The 16,973-nt window shown below is 42.4% G+C and overlaps 1 protein-coding gene across 1 annotated transcript in view; it reads right to left on the bottom strand.

Moving 5' to 3' along the window:
* T265_15097 (hypothetical protein) overlaps positions 1-15,622 on the bottom strand; it is a gene marked incomplete at both ends in the record, with an annotated part of 120,846 nt that extends 105,224 nt beyond the window's left edge. Inside the window, 3 exons of the mRNA XM_009176572.1 lie at positions 1,305-1,366; positions 2,600-2,965; positions 15,303-15,622. Of these exons, the coding sequence (XP_009174836.1) occupies positions 1,305-1,366; positions 2,600-2,965; positions 15,303-15,620 (746 nt within the window). The remainder of the gene's footprint in view (positions 1-1,304; positions 1,367-2,599; positions 2,966-15,302) is intronic.
* Between the last annotated feature and the right edge of the window lie 1,351 nt (positions 15,623-16,973).

Genomic DNA, 16,973 nt, shown 5'->3' on the forward strand with positions numbered 1-16,973 from the left:
AAATTCTTCATCAGCACGGTCCAATGGCTTCAGAAGGCAACAAAAACGGTATTTGTGACGCTTTCCTTTACTACTTCGTACTTTGAGCATGATGCTAGTATGAGCTGTTAGAAAAATGTTCACTGTCTCGTAGGAAAGAATCCATTGTGACTTGATCGTATCAGTACGGTGTGTCAGCTAAGCCATTATGATTTGCTGATACGATTGATGGACGGGATTGATATTCCAACTATGAAGAGTCACGCTCAAGCAGGCGCTTAATTCTAGTCGTAGTAGTAGTTACAGAATCAACTTTTTAATCGATTGCAAAAGAAAAGATCAACCTTTCTTTAATGTTCACGATAGGCAACAATGACAGCTATCATACACGAGCTTTCTCTACAGTTGCTAATATCGAGGTTCCAACTCGTGGTTCCAACTCGGTCTCTGCTTTTGACTCTTCCTGACTGAATTTGGGCAGCCCGGTAGTATCCCAGCGTTGGTGCAGCTGGGCACCGAAAGCTGAACGATTTTTTGTGTGTAAGTACGTTTGTGTTGATGGGCGAATTTACTGACCGAAAGGTCCGTGGTTCGAAACCGACCTCCGCCACTCGACTTCCTCTGTCTAGGCTTGGGCAACCTGGCAGTATCCCTGCCCTCGTGCTTCCTTCGGGTGGCATGGCAGCTAGGCACCGGAAGGGTGCTACATATGAACGCTAATATCGAGATTGAGGGTCTGTCGAATAGATGGGCCTGTCTTAGTTCGCTTTGGTTTCTTTGCTTTCTTTCCTTTAGTTTCTGTCCAAGGACAATAATCCCATTGTAGACTTTTTTATTCTTCTTCGGTTTTCCGTCTTTTGGAAATCCTCCCTCCCATACGACTGCAAAATCGCTGTTGGGATGAAATTTTCGTAAGTTATCCCTGAAAACAAGGTGATCACAAGGCTGTCGGAGGTATGATAAGTTCATGGACTAGATAGTTCGAGATCAATGCCCAAAAACATTGGCCCTATGAAGCCTTTAGTCTCCGTTGGGTATCATGGAATAGGTGTAAGAAGATTGAACAATTCTCTTCGACCACCACTTCCAAAACATTTGCCATATGTGACTGTCAACCGGTTTAAACAGCTCGAAAAGTTGGATCAGATGTAAAACCTGGCTTTAAGGAGTTGTTGACCTATTAGGACAGTCTGACTACTACGGATTGTCAGAATCGTTATTCTAGTTATGTGTCCTTGCTTTGACCTGATTATTACCGATTCATCAGCTTAATGAAGAGCTGAGCAGTTATGGATAGCCAGAATCGTCAGCTGCGGTGAACTCACCTCGTAAACCAGGTAAATAGCGTACGAGAGAGGAAAGAAGCATATTCCTCGGGTGATGGAAACTGAAAAATGGAAGCAACGGGTGTGAATTAGGCAAAAACAGGAATTATGGATTTAGTTAGCATAACTTCCAATGTTATTAAGCTATCTTGAGAGAGTCATAGGCGTGCGCAATGCACTAACCCAATGAAGACAACTGTCCAAAGGCTGTGTTTACCGCTCCATCTATTTGTGAATCCTTAATCAACCAGCTCCTCTCACTCCTAACAAGTTGTGCTTTACTGGATAATGTACTTGAATATCACCATGTTCTATAACGAGAACAATGGTGTCGTGATTTTGAACGGTAATTTCCTCCAAAAATACACCCGGATGAATCTAATGAGTTAGTACCCACCCAACCGGACTACCGAGAGTGGATAGAAGGATACTTTTAAGAGGATACACTGGTGTTATGATTCAACCTGTCAAACTGTATATCCATGATCGTGATTAGATAAAAGGCGAGCGCAACACTACTAACCTCCATGTTCGGAACCAGCTTGACTTACCCCAGGAGTACAATGCACACTTTGCGGGTTTTCATGTAAACACTCGTAACTAAACAGAATATTCTTAGCTCAGGTTGGAATGATGGCTGCTGGTTTGTTCACTGTCCAGCTTAGCAAACAAACCAACGGTCATGATCTAAACACTACCTACAAAGTGGCATTATTTTTGGTTAACTTTCCACTTTGCATTCGTTCTGCTGTCCCCACTAGAGGATTAACATACCACGTTTGCATTTTTAATCCAGTGTTTTGTTTGTGTAATTTTCAAAACTGTCAAAACATACAGTACAATCACACTTAACTACTGATAAATTCGATAGCGGGGAGACAGCTTGGTTTAATGAATAATCACACTTCAGTGGCTGAACTCGATCACTATCGAGGACAGTTGTTGGCTAATCTCATTGTTTTCTGTCTAGTCGTATCCGGTTACGGTCGAGTTAATAAATTTTACTAATGTATCAAAGTGCGCCGCATAAAAGAAAAAGCAATCTAAATCTGAATGATTCCATCATCTATATCTACAACCCAGTTAAAGGAGACAGTCCGAAAGACTTTTCTCCCTCAAATTAACTGTTTTGGGATGAATTGTTCGCACGGATCGTTCCCTCACTTTAAATTCCAATATTTCGCTGACCAGTGATGGCTTACGTAAGTGGACAGAGAAGAAATGGTGCACGTATGCCGCAACAATGATACACAATGATCAATAGACTAAGTCGTAAGAAGCGAGACGAAACATACCTTTGGTCCACCAGGTTGCTCAGATATATTGGGCTGTACCTCAGCAACGCACTTCTCGCTACCCAATGTGGTATCAAGCTCGGACGACAGCTTGGCGTCGATTTCTTTGGCTTTCCGACATAAGTGCGTTCGTCCACCTACCACTTTAGAAGTATGTTGAAGTGGTGATATCTTTTTTATGAGCTTTTTGTACTGGATCATGCGTTCTGAGTTTGTGCTCAAGACAAGCAGTAAGATGAGCCCACACAAGTCGATGATATCTGTGATCTTGATCGCATCGGCTTGCCAATCGGTGACGACAGACGATTGCAAGGAGGCCGGATTCGCTGTCACGGCAATAGTACTGTTGCTGAGTTCACTGGAAGTCTGATTGCGACAGACAACAGAGCAAAATAATCAGGGAGCTGCTTCAAAAATGATAAGCAATGTCCTGGAAGATAAAATTACCGCAACCTTGGTGAAAATGAAACAATATCGAAAAAACCTCATTCAACAGCTTGACTGTCTACTGTTTCTATCATTCACGTGACACGACTACCTCGTTTGGTGACCATCCAAGGTGAACAAATTCACGGGAAATTTCATCATTCCAATGTGACTGGAGGTGGATAACTAAGGGAATAATTGAAAGCGAATCACGCGTTTCCAAGTGTGTCCCACCTGGCGTGAAACATGACCAGCCTGGTCGGCATAGCAACGGATTGTCAGCTTAGCCATAGGTTCGACAGGCCCAAAAACCATGCATCGGGTGTGGCTTCTTCTGTGTTCGTTATATTATTACGGCACAAACATACATTCGTATTTAGACCTTTGGTAGTCACTAAATAGTGCAGCATTCGAATGGCTTAACTACGTTCAACCTCCAATTCGTCTAGGTTACTGGGGAATTCTAGGCGAAATTCACTTCAAGCACGGGAGGGAATGGCACCACATCATTAACCTACACTGTTTGCTAAAAAAAATACCGAACTACTCATCGAAGACTTCATGTTGGCTAACAGCCGCCAACTTGTGCACAGAGGTTCCGTGCACGTTCGCAGGGAGTTCTTGACTGACAACTAGCCTTTGATCGCTTTGTCCTTTTTCTAATGTCTAATTCTGCCAGGTAACTTTTACTCTCCAGTTATGTTCATTTGGGCAGACCAAAGTGGGTTCAATTAACCACACGGTTTACCACGTACATCCATGTAGTTCCAGGATTTTCAGGTTTTATTGCAGATGACTCTTGTCATTGTTACCACTCATGCCCAACTCTACGGATGTTGATCAGTATTGTTTTGGTGTCGGACGCCGCAAGATTGGCGGCGGTCTGAAAGAAGACAACCAGTTCTTCAGTTGCTACCCTCAGGAGCAACGCCAAACCCAACTCGAGCCCGGGTTTAGAATTCTCCTCACAAGTCCCTCATCGGATTGTCAGTGTGTATCCGATTTCTCCCCGACGCTGTTGAATATGTGCAGCGAACATCAATGTACGATGACTAATTCACTGGAGAATCAATCGACTTAGCTTGTTTAACATCATCATCGAAGAATCTGAGTTTTCTTGCATGTTCCCACAACGCAGAGGATATCCACAAAGATTGTCAAACAAAGCGAGGCAAGACAGACTCAGGCTTCGGCTCTGAATATAACCTTTAAAATGCTATTTTGGCACGGGCATTGCGTACACTTGCGTATACTACCAGATGCCGCTTCCACAGCCGTCTCTTAGGGTGAGCATTGGTTCAAGAATTGGTCATGCATAGCTCAGTAGCGTTGATTTGGAGACTAAGTTTGGCGGTGTAGTGCTGAAGTTGTGTTAGCGATGATTCGAGATTCTCCAGGTTTTTGCCCAGAACAAAGTTGAGGTCGGCGTATTCCAGATTGGACGTCTAGTTATCCCTTGAGAATTGCAAGCCCACGTGGCCAATGAGGGCAATATCCATTATTCAGTCGATTGGGCATTTAAATGAGACCATAGCTGTTGGGAATACCTGCTGTAATCTGCAGTTTCTTTTGAAGCATTATGTTGCTTAGATTTATATCCGAGCTTGTCCGATTGCTTCTATTGTAAAGCTCGCTATTGAGCAACTCATTTTCCTTGTCTTTCTTTAATTCCTTTCAAGCAAAAAAATTCAGTTTTCAACGCATCACTTAAAGTAACTGCCAACCAAATTTAAGTTCGACTCTCATTGAGTAAACACCGGGCTGTCAGAACACTCTCTCCGTACACAGCAGATTAACGCATTTGCAGTGTAAGCTCTGAATCCAGACAGTGAAACTTGCTAAATGTTCCACTCTCCCACCATATGCCTGACGTTTGTTCTTTAATTTCTCTATGCGACATATTCTCTGCAATGACAATGCAGACCAACAGAAAGTGATTTTGTAGCTTCCTTCTTTTGCTGAAGAAACTGTGTTCCGGAATCCTGCCAATACAAACCACTGAAGAGGAGATACAGTGACAAGACTGAGGTTAGCGGACTGGAGAAGAGTGACAAGGAAGGCGGGGTTGTATTAAAAGCAATGAATTTACAGACCACCGTGTAGCCCAACGTTGTCTTTCCTCTAAGTAGACAGCTCACGGCAGTTGATCAATTCCCCAATGTTATACCCATATTCATGAGAACGTATTTAACCTTCCAATCATAGCTAGTCATTCATTAGCCGTTGACACCGATCCAGCACTCAATAAACTGTAGAGCTACTCCGCGGCTAGCACCGGGGAAATTTTGATAAAAAAACAGGGCAAAAAAATATCCAACTCTTGATGGTAATATTTCTATCAAGCTAATCAAGTGAGGAGCGTGAACAACTTTTTTTCTCGGTCGCAGTGATCGCAACGTCGAACCACTGCCGATGCAGTAGGCAGGTAAAGATTCCGTCACTGGTTTAATAATAATAGGTTTGGGTGAGTCTTGCAATTTATCCTGCAAAGCAAACGTCTTTTATGGAAACATTGATTGAACATTTGGTTGTGACCTGACGTTTTTACTCTAGTGGTAAATGATGCACCGGAATGAAGCGCAGATCAAAGTCAGTGTACGCGAAAGGAAAAAGTATTCACAACATTAAACAGCCTATGTATCCCAATAGGAGACAAACGTGTGTGTATGTGTGCTTGGTAGCTCAGGAAACTTACAGCTGTTTGATCTAATACTACGCTCAGATGATTCCAGCAACGGGCCGCAGCGCCCAATGTGCAGAAGAGTAGAAGAAAAAAGCTGACGCTGGAATTTCGTGCATCCCTCTTTCTCTCCACATGCCACACCAATAACTGAAGTAACTGAGGTAGGGATAGACAGAAACAAAAGTGTGCAAAATATGTAATTACCTTAGGGTGAAAATGAAAACTGAATAAATGTTAACGATAGGATGATAAATTTTAAGCTATAAACGTTGGAAGTACGTCAGTCCCGATAGTACAGTCGACAACAAACGGAAAAGATTGACCTCAGCCAATACTTTCGATTCTTCTCGGTTAGGGATCCAATTCATTAGTGACTGGCTGCTCAACGCAAATATCAAGGTACACGAATCTCTCACGACAACCTACCCTTTTATTTGACATTGTCCGTGGGTTGCACAGGTCGGACCTATCTCCAATGCCGTGATACTACGAAGTCGGAAAGTCAGAACACGTAACGAGGGCGACTGTGACACACGTAATCAATACAAACCATCAAATTATTCCGGTTGCCTTTCAGCTTAGTGTATTGAGTGTCACTAAGTCATTTCAATGTCTTTAAAAAACACCCGCAACGAAAGGGGTAATGGCGATCTAAGGACACCAACCCACCATGTAACGCCAAACGGCCGACAAACCCCTGTTCTCGACCAACACCCGTCGGGTGACTTATAGACATCAGAGTTATCATGCCCTTAAACGCCCTTTCAACGTTTACACGAATATTTTATATGTATATTCTAATTTTAAATGTATTTTACTTTCGAAGACAATTGTTCTCAGTACCCGATATCTTGCAAAAATATGGAGATTATTATTAACTATCATAGAGGCTCCCTGACTAACTTTTCATGAGCTACAGATAACTCTTTCTCCGAGGCAAGCAATGTTGTTGCATGTACTAGACTGTACGTTTTTCATTGCAAACTTATCCCACATTCCGTTCTAGGCTTTGAAAGTTGACCGAGTTATAATACGGCCTATCTTAAAAGTTCCATCAATGTCACTTCCTAGCTTCTGACGCCATGTTGGTCTGCATAACGAACTCACGTTGCTATTCTCTATACACACGCTAAAACAAGGATTCCTCCCAAATGAGGTTAACAGTTTGTTTTTTATTCAAACAATCAATTAATGTCTTCGGAACTAATCTGTATTTTCACCGATCAGTGTAAAAGATAACTGGAGACTATCTGGAAGCGGTTTCTAAGAGGGATAATCGTAGAACCGCTCGTACAAGGTCTTCGGACCCCCCCCCCCCAGTTTTGGCCACCCACAGTCCAACAGACTGGTAAAACATTACTTTCGGTCAATCTCAGGACTACGTGACCAAAATTAATGACCGACGATCAAACGGTCGACGGGCGCCGGTGAGGTGCCTCAGTTCGCGTGATCATGAGGGACGGTCTCCACCGTATAGTCAGGTGAGTCGATCGCACGATGCATTAAGAAATTCGAGATTCCCAGGATAACGCAAACACAAAACGAGTGACACTTAGTGGGTTGGACGGACAGCAAATTTGGTACCTCGAGGTGTCCATCAAGACTTATCTGGATAGATATGCCTTGTTGATGACCTCTACTGAGAATACGGCTTGAATCGATTACTTGAAACAATAGTAATTAAAATGACTGAGCCATGACAAAAGGCAGGCTGCTAGAGTGGGCGCTAAGTAAACAAACTTTTGACAAGCTCGGCAACCATTTACATCTTCAATTACTGGGATCAAACAGTGTTTATAAGAAAGTATGACAATCTTAACACAAAAACTGTGAGAGTAGTCAGGCACGATCACAAGATTATGATGTTAAAATTTCAGTCTTAAATATTGTGGTTCATTTTTCCAGGCAGATAATTATGGAATAAAAACTTGTGTCACCATTTCCAAACTTTGGCATGCGTATGTTAAATGTGTCCAAATATACTTACAAAGTTTACCATGGCGGCCTTGGATCCCAAATCGTTCGCCGCCAGCCCCCAAAACTGAAGTTATGTGGTTCACACCCCCACTTCTTTTCAGCTCGATCGGGAACTTGTGCGCAGAGCTTTACTCTGACAATTTATTGAGCCGAAATAAAAGGTAAAACAAAAAGTTGAGATGCTTTTCAACGACCATTCGTGCATTTCTACCCTTTATGGTCTAGAGGCCGGTGAACCTGGGTCGCCTCGGCTGTTTGTCTACCTACCTCTCAAACCATAGACACCCTAGACAAGGTCATGGAGTTATCCTCCCACTGGTGAAAGACTTGAAGCCGAAACTTTATCAAAACAGAAGAGTACCAAACCCTCAACCTTCCCAAAGACTCAGTTACTGATAACTCACTAAATATGGGTAGTGACTGACTACAGTCGATATACCGGCCGATTCATCCATATGCATACGTATTTCTTTCTGCGACTGACCAATATAATTGAAAGAACATAATGTTGCAAAGCAAACAGCACGCCAGACCTCAAGAGCACCCCAAGAGCAAACTCCGATAGGGAAAAACTAAACATTGTGCACTGTTTTTCAAGCTTGCGCTAGACTCCTCCAGCTTGGCCACATTTCATCCAATATAAACAGCGTTGTCTGATTTCAAGCACTAAAACCTGGAAGAAATTAACAAGCATTTACCTACATAGATATGGACATAGTCTGTGACTGTCACAAAGCCGATTACAATCAGCGTCTGCATCCATTTCTGAACATTGTCACGAAAATCGGCATCATCCACAATGGTGACGAAAGTGTATTGCGTCAGATAATGTCTGTTTGGTCACCTATTACCAAAACAGCCGTAACCAAATGAGACCAAGAAAACGCGCACCTTTTACTAGCTGCCACCGGACGCAAAAACTTAGAAGCTTGTAGTGGTTGTACGTTGTGTGGCAGCAAAGAATCAGTGTTGAACACTGATGTCATGCTGTCGTTGATGACAATGAGTCTGTATTGGGAATGTTCATCTACTGCTCAACTACTGCTCAAAATGGAATTTGTCACCCTGCGGTTGTTGAATGACAAGATTTCTCCCCTCAAAGGACAAGAGGAATATTTTCAGGTAACTAAAAGATGTTGGAAATGCACTGGTAGACGTGATCAATCATGGCAAGCCACTAGCTGTTGTGATAGTTCTATCGGACATCATCAGTGCAACCCTGCTCTTTAAAAACAACAAATCTGTTATCTTTTTCTCCAAAACGCTGGGTCTAAATGTTAATTTATTCCACTGTTAAAAAGAGGACTATGTCATCTTTAAGGTTGTGCGTAGATAGTGACATCAATTTACCGGAAAACACTACAAGTGTAGCAAGGACAAACGATCTGGTGTTTTTGTGTTTAACGGAACTCAAAAAGGCAAGGCGGAAAGTAATGATATTTGTTTCCGGAGAACTATTCGGTCTGTTTCCGGCTTCAACGTTATCCACAGACCTAGTGACAACAGCCAACTTGCTGATACTCGTTTTTTACCTTTTCACAGAAATCGGAAAGCTAACACAAATACGCTACTCATTTTCACCTTTAAAAGAAGCAAAAAGACGTAGGTCTAACCAGGAGGGCGTGAATATTTAACAGCATTCAATTAAAATGTGACTGGCTTCTTTGTGCGTTGCCATTTTACGGCTTGCCATCCAATAACCTTTCGCCGAAAATAGCTTGAAACGGAAAACAAGGCTTTTTTGGTTTGCGGTGGTATATCATCCCAGCCACCTCAACCTGGGAAACCTAATCCACTACCCAACTATCGTAAACTGTTAGAAAAGTAGCTGGTAATTGGTCAGGTGGCTGTTGATCTGTTCGCCGAGCTTGGCGATTGATTTGCAAACGTTTCATCACCATTCGAGGAGACATCTTCAGCGCACCCAACCAATACACCCGAGCTACCAATATTCCAACACATTATTAGAAAAGTAGCTACTTTGGTATGTCATTGCTGGGTGCTCCCTTCAGCCTATAAACCCTAGCTATACTACAGAGACAATGCTGACCCAAAGTATGAAGACAACTAAAAACCTCGGATTAGAAATACCAAATCTTAAAACCATAAAGTAAGACTACCCTCACGTATGCCTTTTATGCATGGTCCTTGGCTTCAGCGAAATTCGTTTCTGTCAGTAGAAATAACGCAAGCTGACGATCGCTCCCCCGACTTTGTTGTTTGCTCATTGACTTTAGTGTTGCAGTACAATTATGGCTAATGCAAAAATCAAGCCAAAAACTTGAGTGCTCATTTTTAAAACTTCAAAGCACAAGAACATAAGAAATGTTAAAATAGGCCTTCGCACTCTCAAGGTTTAAAACGTATGCCAAAACACGGATCAACCTCCATTATCTGTCCAGGGTACTTTGTGTGGACTGATAATCGTCAAAACAGCAAACGAGGTCTTTCACATAATCCTGAACACGCAATTTTAGTTCAGCTTAGTGCACAGTTAGCCTACATTTCTGGTGAATATTTAATAAAATTTTCTAGAATAGCTAATATGATCGCGGATCAGATTTATTTGCAGTTTCTCACAATACACTTAACCAAAACAAAGCAATATATTCCGATACCGACCTGAAAAATTTATTCAAATTAAAATGATCACCAGACACCCCAGCCAATCATCCTTACCGCCCCGATACAACAAGCAGGTATTTCATCACCGCGCAGGTAATGATCAGGTATTGATCTTTCCATTACGCCATCTGCAATGATTCGACCAGCTATACCCGCACATACAGCCGTTAAACGACGTATAACTTTCCAGAAGTCTTCTGTCGCCTCCATTGGAATCAGAGTCTTCTAATAACAACTCAAACACCGATTCGAGTTACCGCATTTAAAACTTGATAGACTGTCTGGTTGACTGTTCAAAATGAACTCAAGGCAAAGCAGTCAGGGCAATATTCAAGCAATCCCCGACGATCATGAATTCGCCACGTAACCTAATTCAGGCAAACTTTTCGTAAAACCAGGTAATCATATCGCTTCTTTTATAGTTGTTGCGTTCAGAAACGCCCACCTGTTCATTGTTACCGCTTTCCGCTTCTCACCAAGGTTACTTCCATGCGCTCCAAGCACACCAGGCGTCGCATTCAATGTCAGTGGCCCAATAACTTACGTCTTTGTGTGTACTGTACATAACTTTGCTTTGATATATAATTTTTTCGCTTCTAACTCACCCAAATACGTTTAGTTCAAGAATGTTTGAAGAATGTCAGAGTCCTCTGTGAGGTCGCAGAACCTTCTGAGTAGCTTAGTGTCAGTGTTTATCTAAATGCAAGCCTACTTTAAAGAAATAATGTAATGGACTGATGCTCCGGGTGTCACAAATTATGACCACGTGGCTAAGGTAAGCGTAATTTTTCGTCTTTCTGTGTTTTTATGCGGCTGTGTTACTTCCTGGCAAACTGTACATCAATTTGGTCGATTTTTAGCTATCCTGAGAATCTGTATTAATTATATCCGGCCGACTTTGGCTCTTTGCATAGTGCTCTGTCGAATTCATTATAAGTGAAGTTGCCCTGGACGGGTAAATAAAAAATAAATCGTTCGGTGAAAGCACCCCGTCAGCTGCCGTACCACATGAGGGAAGCATGAGAGATGGGATACTGCCAGGTTGCCCAAGCATAGACAGGGGAAGTAGGGAGGCGGAGGTCGGATTCGAACCACAGTCCTTCCGGTCACCAAATTCACGCTCTAACCACTGAGCCATCTTGCCCCCCTGGTCGGACACAGAAATAGTCACTCTCATTTAAACCACTGTATCGCAAATTAGTTGAAAGCCGGACGAGATGAGGTATCAGCGACGATTTTAAGATGTTATGAAACGTGGCGAATGTCACTGGTGAATTGGAATATACAATCAAGGTGACGTATTTCGCTGAGATTAATATTTATCAGGCTTGGCTAGTAAGGCTGACATAAACGGCTTATGATCTGTATAGATGCAAAACTCGCGTCCTTCCAGCAAATGGCGGAAACGGCGGATCGATAGGTAAATGGCTAACAGTCCTCTATCAAATGTATTGTAATGTGATTCGGTGGGTGATAGGTCATAGGATAAAATGCAAGTGGCTGATGCACATTATTGATAATCTGAAGCAAAACTGTGCCTACAGCATGTTTAGAAGAATCAATGTTGAGTGATAGAAAGGGATCATGTTGTAAGTGGAATAGTTTGAGAGAGTCATCTAGGGAGACTTTGATTTGCTCAAAGGCAGATATGGCTGAATTGGTCAATCGGGAAGCTTTGGGGTTTTCAGATAAAAGATTTGTCAGTGTTACTAATAAGGAATCAGCTTTAGGAATGAAGGGTTTGTAGAAGTCCGTCATTCCCAAGAAGCCTATGGGCTGCTTAAATGAGGTATGAGAAGGAAAATTGCGGATAATGGTAAACTTATCATTGGCAGACCATATACCATCTTGATCAATCGTATGGCCAATAAAGTTTAACAAATTACAACCAAAAGTAAATTTTGAGAATTAATTACCACACCATGATTGCTTAGTCCAGTAAATAAGAGACGTAAGTGTTCAATGTGACGTTCATTGCTAGGACTAGCAAACAAACCAGATAGCACTCAATCAATCAAACGCTGAAAAGTATGGGCTGTATTACGAAGGCCAAAAGGCATGCGCAAACATTCGAATAGCCCAAATGGTGCGGAGGTGTTGGTAATAGCTGTTTTATGAACATCTTCTGGATGTACAGGTATGTGGTGATAAGCTCGTAGGATGCCAATATGTAAAAAACAGTACATCCGTTTAAAAAAGAAAAATCATGCAGGTGTGGGATAGAGTAGCGGTCGAGTATGGTGACATTGCTGAGCGCACGGTAGTCACTGCAAAGACACCAGTCTGAGGACGTTTTCTTAGGTGCCGTATGGCGAGGTGAAGTCCACGTGCTTCAAGGTCTGATGATACCTAGTGGAAGCATATGCTGAAATTCGCACTTGGCTATGTAACTTTTTATGAGCAAAACTGGGTTTGATTAAAATCTGAAAATACATTGAGCAATCCGTCATAAGCTAAGTCACCACTTCTACAGATTGCCATTGGAAAAATTGACGGTAAAGTAATAGGCCATCCTATTACAAACAGTAAAGTGTAAGCACTGGTAAAATGTTATTGCCTTAGACTAACCAAAATGTTAAAATCTGTGACACAATCGGTGCTAACGATAGATTGGTGTACGCCAGCGGTGACAAAAATCCGCGTAAACTCACGGTGTAAACCAAGATTAACTCGTAAAACACGCTGTACGCAAGTCTCCATAGAACTATTGGTGGCAGTTAGAGTAAAAGTAGGAGGTTTGGAGTCGTAACAAGCGGCGGATAAGGAAATAACGTTGATGTTATCTCCAGTGTCAATAAAAAATGAGGTTAGAAGTCTTGTTAAAAACGGTGAGGTGGCGAGTAACATAAGGAGAGCAGCGAACTTCAATTGCCTCTATGGTTGTGTCCATGTGTTTTCCAGAATTGACCAGGGGGTACGTGGTTATTTCGGAAAAAAACACGATTGGGAAAATTTGCGTGCATGATGTCTGGAAGATCTATTGTACTATCACTGACTAGTTCTCCTTGTGGGCGAATGTGGTCGAGAACGCGAAAGTGGACGCGACAGCGTACGTTGAAATCGGTAAGTTCGAAACAAGCAAATGAATTCTACCTGATTAAGTAGCGTTTCAAAATGAGCATAAAAATGGACACAAAAGCTAGTGTATCTAAAGAAAGAGCACGGTTGGATTTCGGTTTTTATCTGTTAAACTGGCAAGTCCAGCAAGTGGAATAACTTCTGAACTGGAAGCGAGAATCAATTGTAAGTAGACGGGTAAACATTTCGAAAAGTTGTTTAAACAAGACTGTATCAATTTCGTGGCTCCATATAATGTTGTAACAGTTGAAATGGGGTAGAGCTATCGATAGGTTTCTCCGCTAAGTAGTTGTTCCAGTCGTTTATGTTCGGATAAACTACATCGTTTCGTGATGACGGTACGTAATCGAGTTTACGGCTTGGTGCCATCAGAGTCAATTAAAATGTTGCGTAAATTGGCTGCTATTTAAGGAGGGAGTAGTACTAACACATGATAACTAACACATGGTACATAGTGTTCTCTTGGCAAACTGAGCGTGAATTGGAGTGGATCATATACATGCGATATGGTGCCAGAATGGTGAAAGATAAACAGAGGCGGTGTTGCTGTTGGGTCTCAGAGCGATTGAAGGTGAGGGAATATCTAGTGCTGGAGGATCTTGTACGAGTCATGTCGGGCTCACCAATTGTTAGTGATCTGGTTGCGACGTAATAAAGTTGATTATCAGAAGACAACAAGCACTAACAAATGTTTGTTTGACCAGAATGATGATGATTGCAAAATTTATGTACCTCTTATGAAAAACAGTGCGAAACTGGAGTAAGCCTAAAAGTGACTTATCATTTAAGGACAACTGTTGGCAGCTATTGAGTGAAGTTTTTGACGTGTCTTCTCTGCAATATAGCAGCTGCACGTAGTTGAGCGTAATTGTCCGCAGAGACTTGTGGAGCTCGGGTAACTAGCTGTCCTGTATGCACGCGTTACACGCCTATTTATTGTGTGCATTGCGAAGAGAGGGGTGTCCATTCGTGCTTGATACTTGCACGAACATCAATAAAACTTTGTCTGATGTGATTGAAGTTTGTAAGCCTAGCGCGTGATGTAGGTGGTAGCCGCGTTAACTAAACTGGACGGAAAACTGTAGTGTACATGCTGTCGACTGGGGTTGCAAGTGAGACAGAAATTGTTACGTGAGTTAAGTGTTCGTGACGCGTGATCTGATAAGTGACCGCTACATGTCATCTGACTAGCAGGTTCTTCCTAGCTATCCAGTTAAACATCCTATCGTGCAACTTCTCAGTCATTGTAGAGAAAGTGGAGTATAACGACAACGCGGCACTTAGAATACTTATACTAGGGGGTCAGTTAGGTTCTCCAAGCAGAGAGTGAAGGCTCATCCCATTTTCGCCATATTCGCTTCCGTTTTATTAACTTTAATTTCAGTGAGAGTGCGTCATGTCCTCTTTTTGCTGCTTCGTGTCCCCTATACAAATTCATTTCCACAACGCCCTCACAGAATTCACCCACCACACTTCCTTGTGAGAGGGTTATTCACCAACCTGCATAGTGATCAATTTCCATTGAGAAAGTTTTCTGCAGTGAATTGTACTTCACTTTTGACTATTTGTATATTCATGCTATGTTTTGTACGGTAGCCTGTCGTTCGATTTTATTCCCGTTCCTGTAGACCCCGCCGCCGCCGCCTATGCACTTGATTTCAGCTTTCAGTTCCAGTCCTCTAAAATATACTGACTGTTCCTCAATAAGTGCGATCTGTAAACTCATAATGAACACTCATATGGAGAGATATTCTGTTCCTATAAGCGAGATTCTATCGAACGACTCGACGAACTGATGAAAAAATTTGGACTCCCACCATTCTGACAACGTATTTAACGCGGTGCATTATTTGCCTAGGTGTTGATGGAATGGATCCAGATAAAATCACCCAGTATATCGCGCGGAAGACTTACCAAAATATACAACATCGATGAGGAAGGTAAAATTTGATCATACAGAGGATTTTCGCCTGCTAGTTCGCACACAATCTGTGAAATGTTGTTCCAGTATAAAATGAATAGCACGACCTGTAGATGGAGGTAATATGTAGCATGGTAACTCACTGATTCGGCGATGAGTATGCGCGACACCGGTCTCAAGGTCCTTTGCTTTTTCAAAAGCAAGTGTGTTGCATATGGTATGCATATAAATGTGCCGTAAAATATATACAAACACGGAACAATAAACAGTATTTGACATCGCGGAATGTATGGTATAGGTCTGTTCCACATTTCCACCCATTCCTGTGGGTTATGTAAAAAGCCTGACAGAACTTACCCTCAAAGTATCATTGCACACCTTGTGAGGCAAATGCGCCATCACAACCTCACATGATAATCAGGGCACACTTTTAAAGGAGCGACACTCAAAGTTGATGGATGGACCAATAATGGTGCAGTAAAACGCTTCAGTTTGACATCACATTGAAATTAGCAGCAGACAGAAAGTAAGTGGGTATTAGTTTAATTACAATTACACATAAGAAGGGGGTATGTGAACCGTATGTTTCGCTCGGCTGTCGGTGTTTCGGGTTGCGGAAGAAATAGTGTTGGAGCGCTAGTTCAAATAGTACTTCGGTTTTCCACCAAATTCTGCCGTGGGCTAGACGCACACCCAAAATTTCTCTGAAACCGTGGTTCGAAGAAGGGAATCTTTAACATAAATTTTTAACACTTGATGGTAATTTTTTGGGCGTATGAGATCTTTCCAAACGGCCGCAGTTTTGTTGAAAGTCGTTTAAGTATATTCAACCCCAGCGATATACAAGGCCCGCGATATTCATATTTTAAATGACTGCTATCGCTGAGTACGTGAGTGCGGGGGATGATTTTGTGGAGAATTTAGCTCGTCAAACTTTTTTTTCTCATTCAATGCATTTCAATTCGCTTTGAGAGAGTACCAGACGAAGCATTTCGTTGTTTTCGTCCGTATAAACTCCAAAAAGAGCAGCAATTCGTACTTTTGTATGAAAAAGCCTTCTACCGTTGCAGCAGACAACCCTGAAGACGAAGCAGAAGCCGTGGAATTCGTCGCACCTAGTAAGTTGTGTGTGCGTTGTAGCACACGTCGTACTGATTGTCCGGCAAGGTTCAGCGTTCGCCGGTACCATGACTGCTTGAGGGTTACTTCCTACTACCTCGAGCACAACCATCCACGCAGCAAGCTTATTTTTGACAGGCTCCCCATCAACCGGCGGCTGACAAATGATGAATTAAAGGAGTGTTCTACCCTTCTGGAATATGGTGCTCTGTCATCGGAGATTCGGCAGTACGTCGCCGAACACTTTGCAAAGGTACTCACTATGAAGGATCTGCTTAACTATGGCGTCAAATGTCGACCCCCATTGTTAAGTAGGCCATTGGTTACCTTTTAGTCGGTTTTTTAGATGACATGTCGTCCATCATAGCTAAGTTTCAAGAGTGCGGTAGCGTGCTGCTGGTGGAATCGGATGGTGGCAGATATAGTCACCTGTGCCTTTCTCGAACGCAGCAGATAGCACTCTTTAGAGGTTTCACGGACGTCTGCACAAGCAGCTTTATCGGTTGGTTGGCAAACTGAAGCTGCTGGAACCGCGTAAGGCTGCT

Source organism: Opisthorchis viverrini (assembly GCF_000715545.1).
Source record: "Opisthorchis viverrini unplaced genomic scaffold opera_v5_356, whole genome shotgun sequence".
Taxonomy (NCBI): Eukaryota; Metazoa; Platyhelminthes; class Trematoda; order Opisthorchiida; family Opisthorchiidae; genus Opisthorchis; species Opisthorchis viverrini.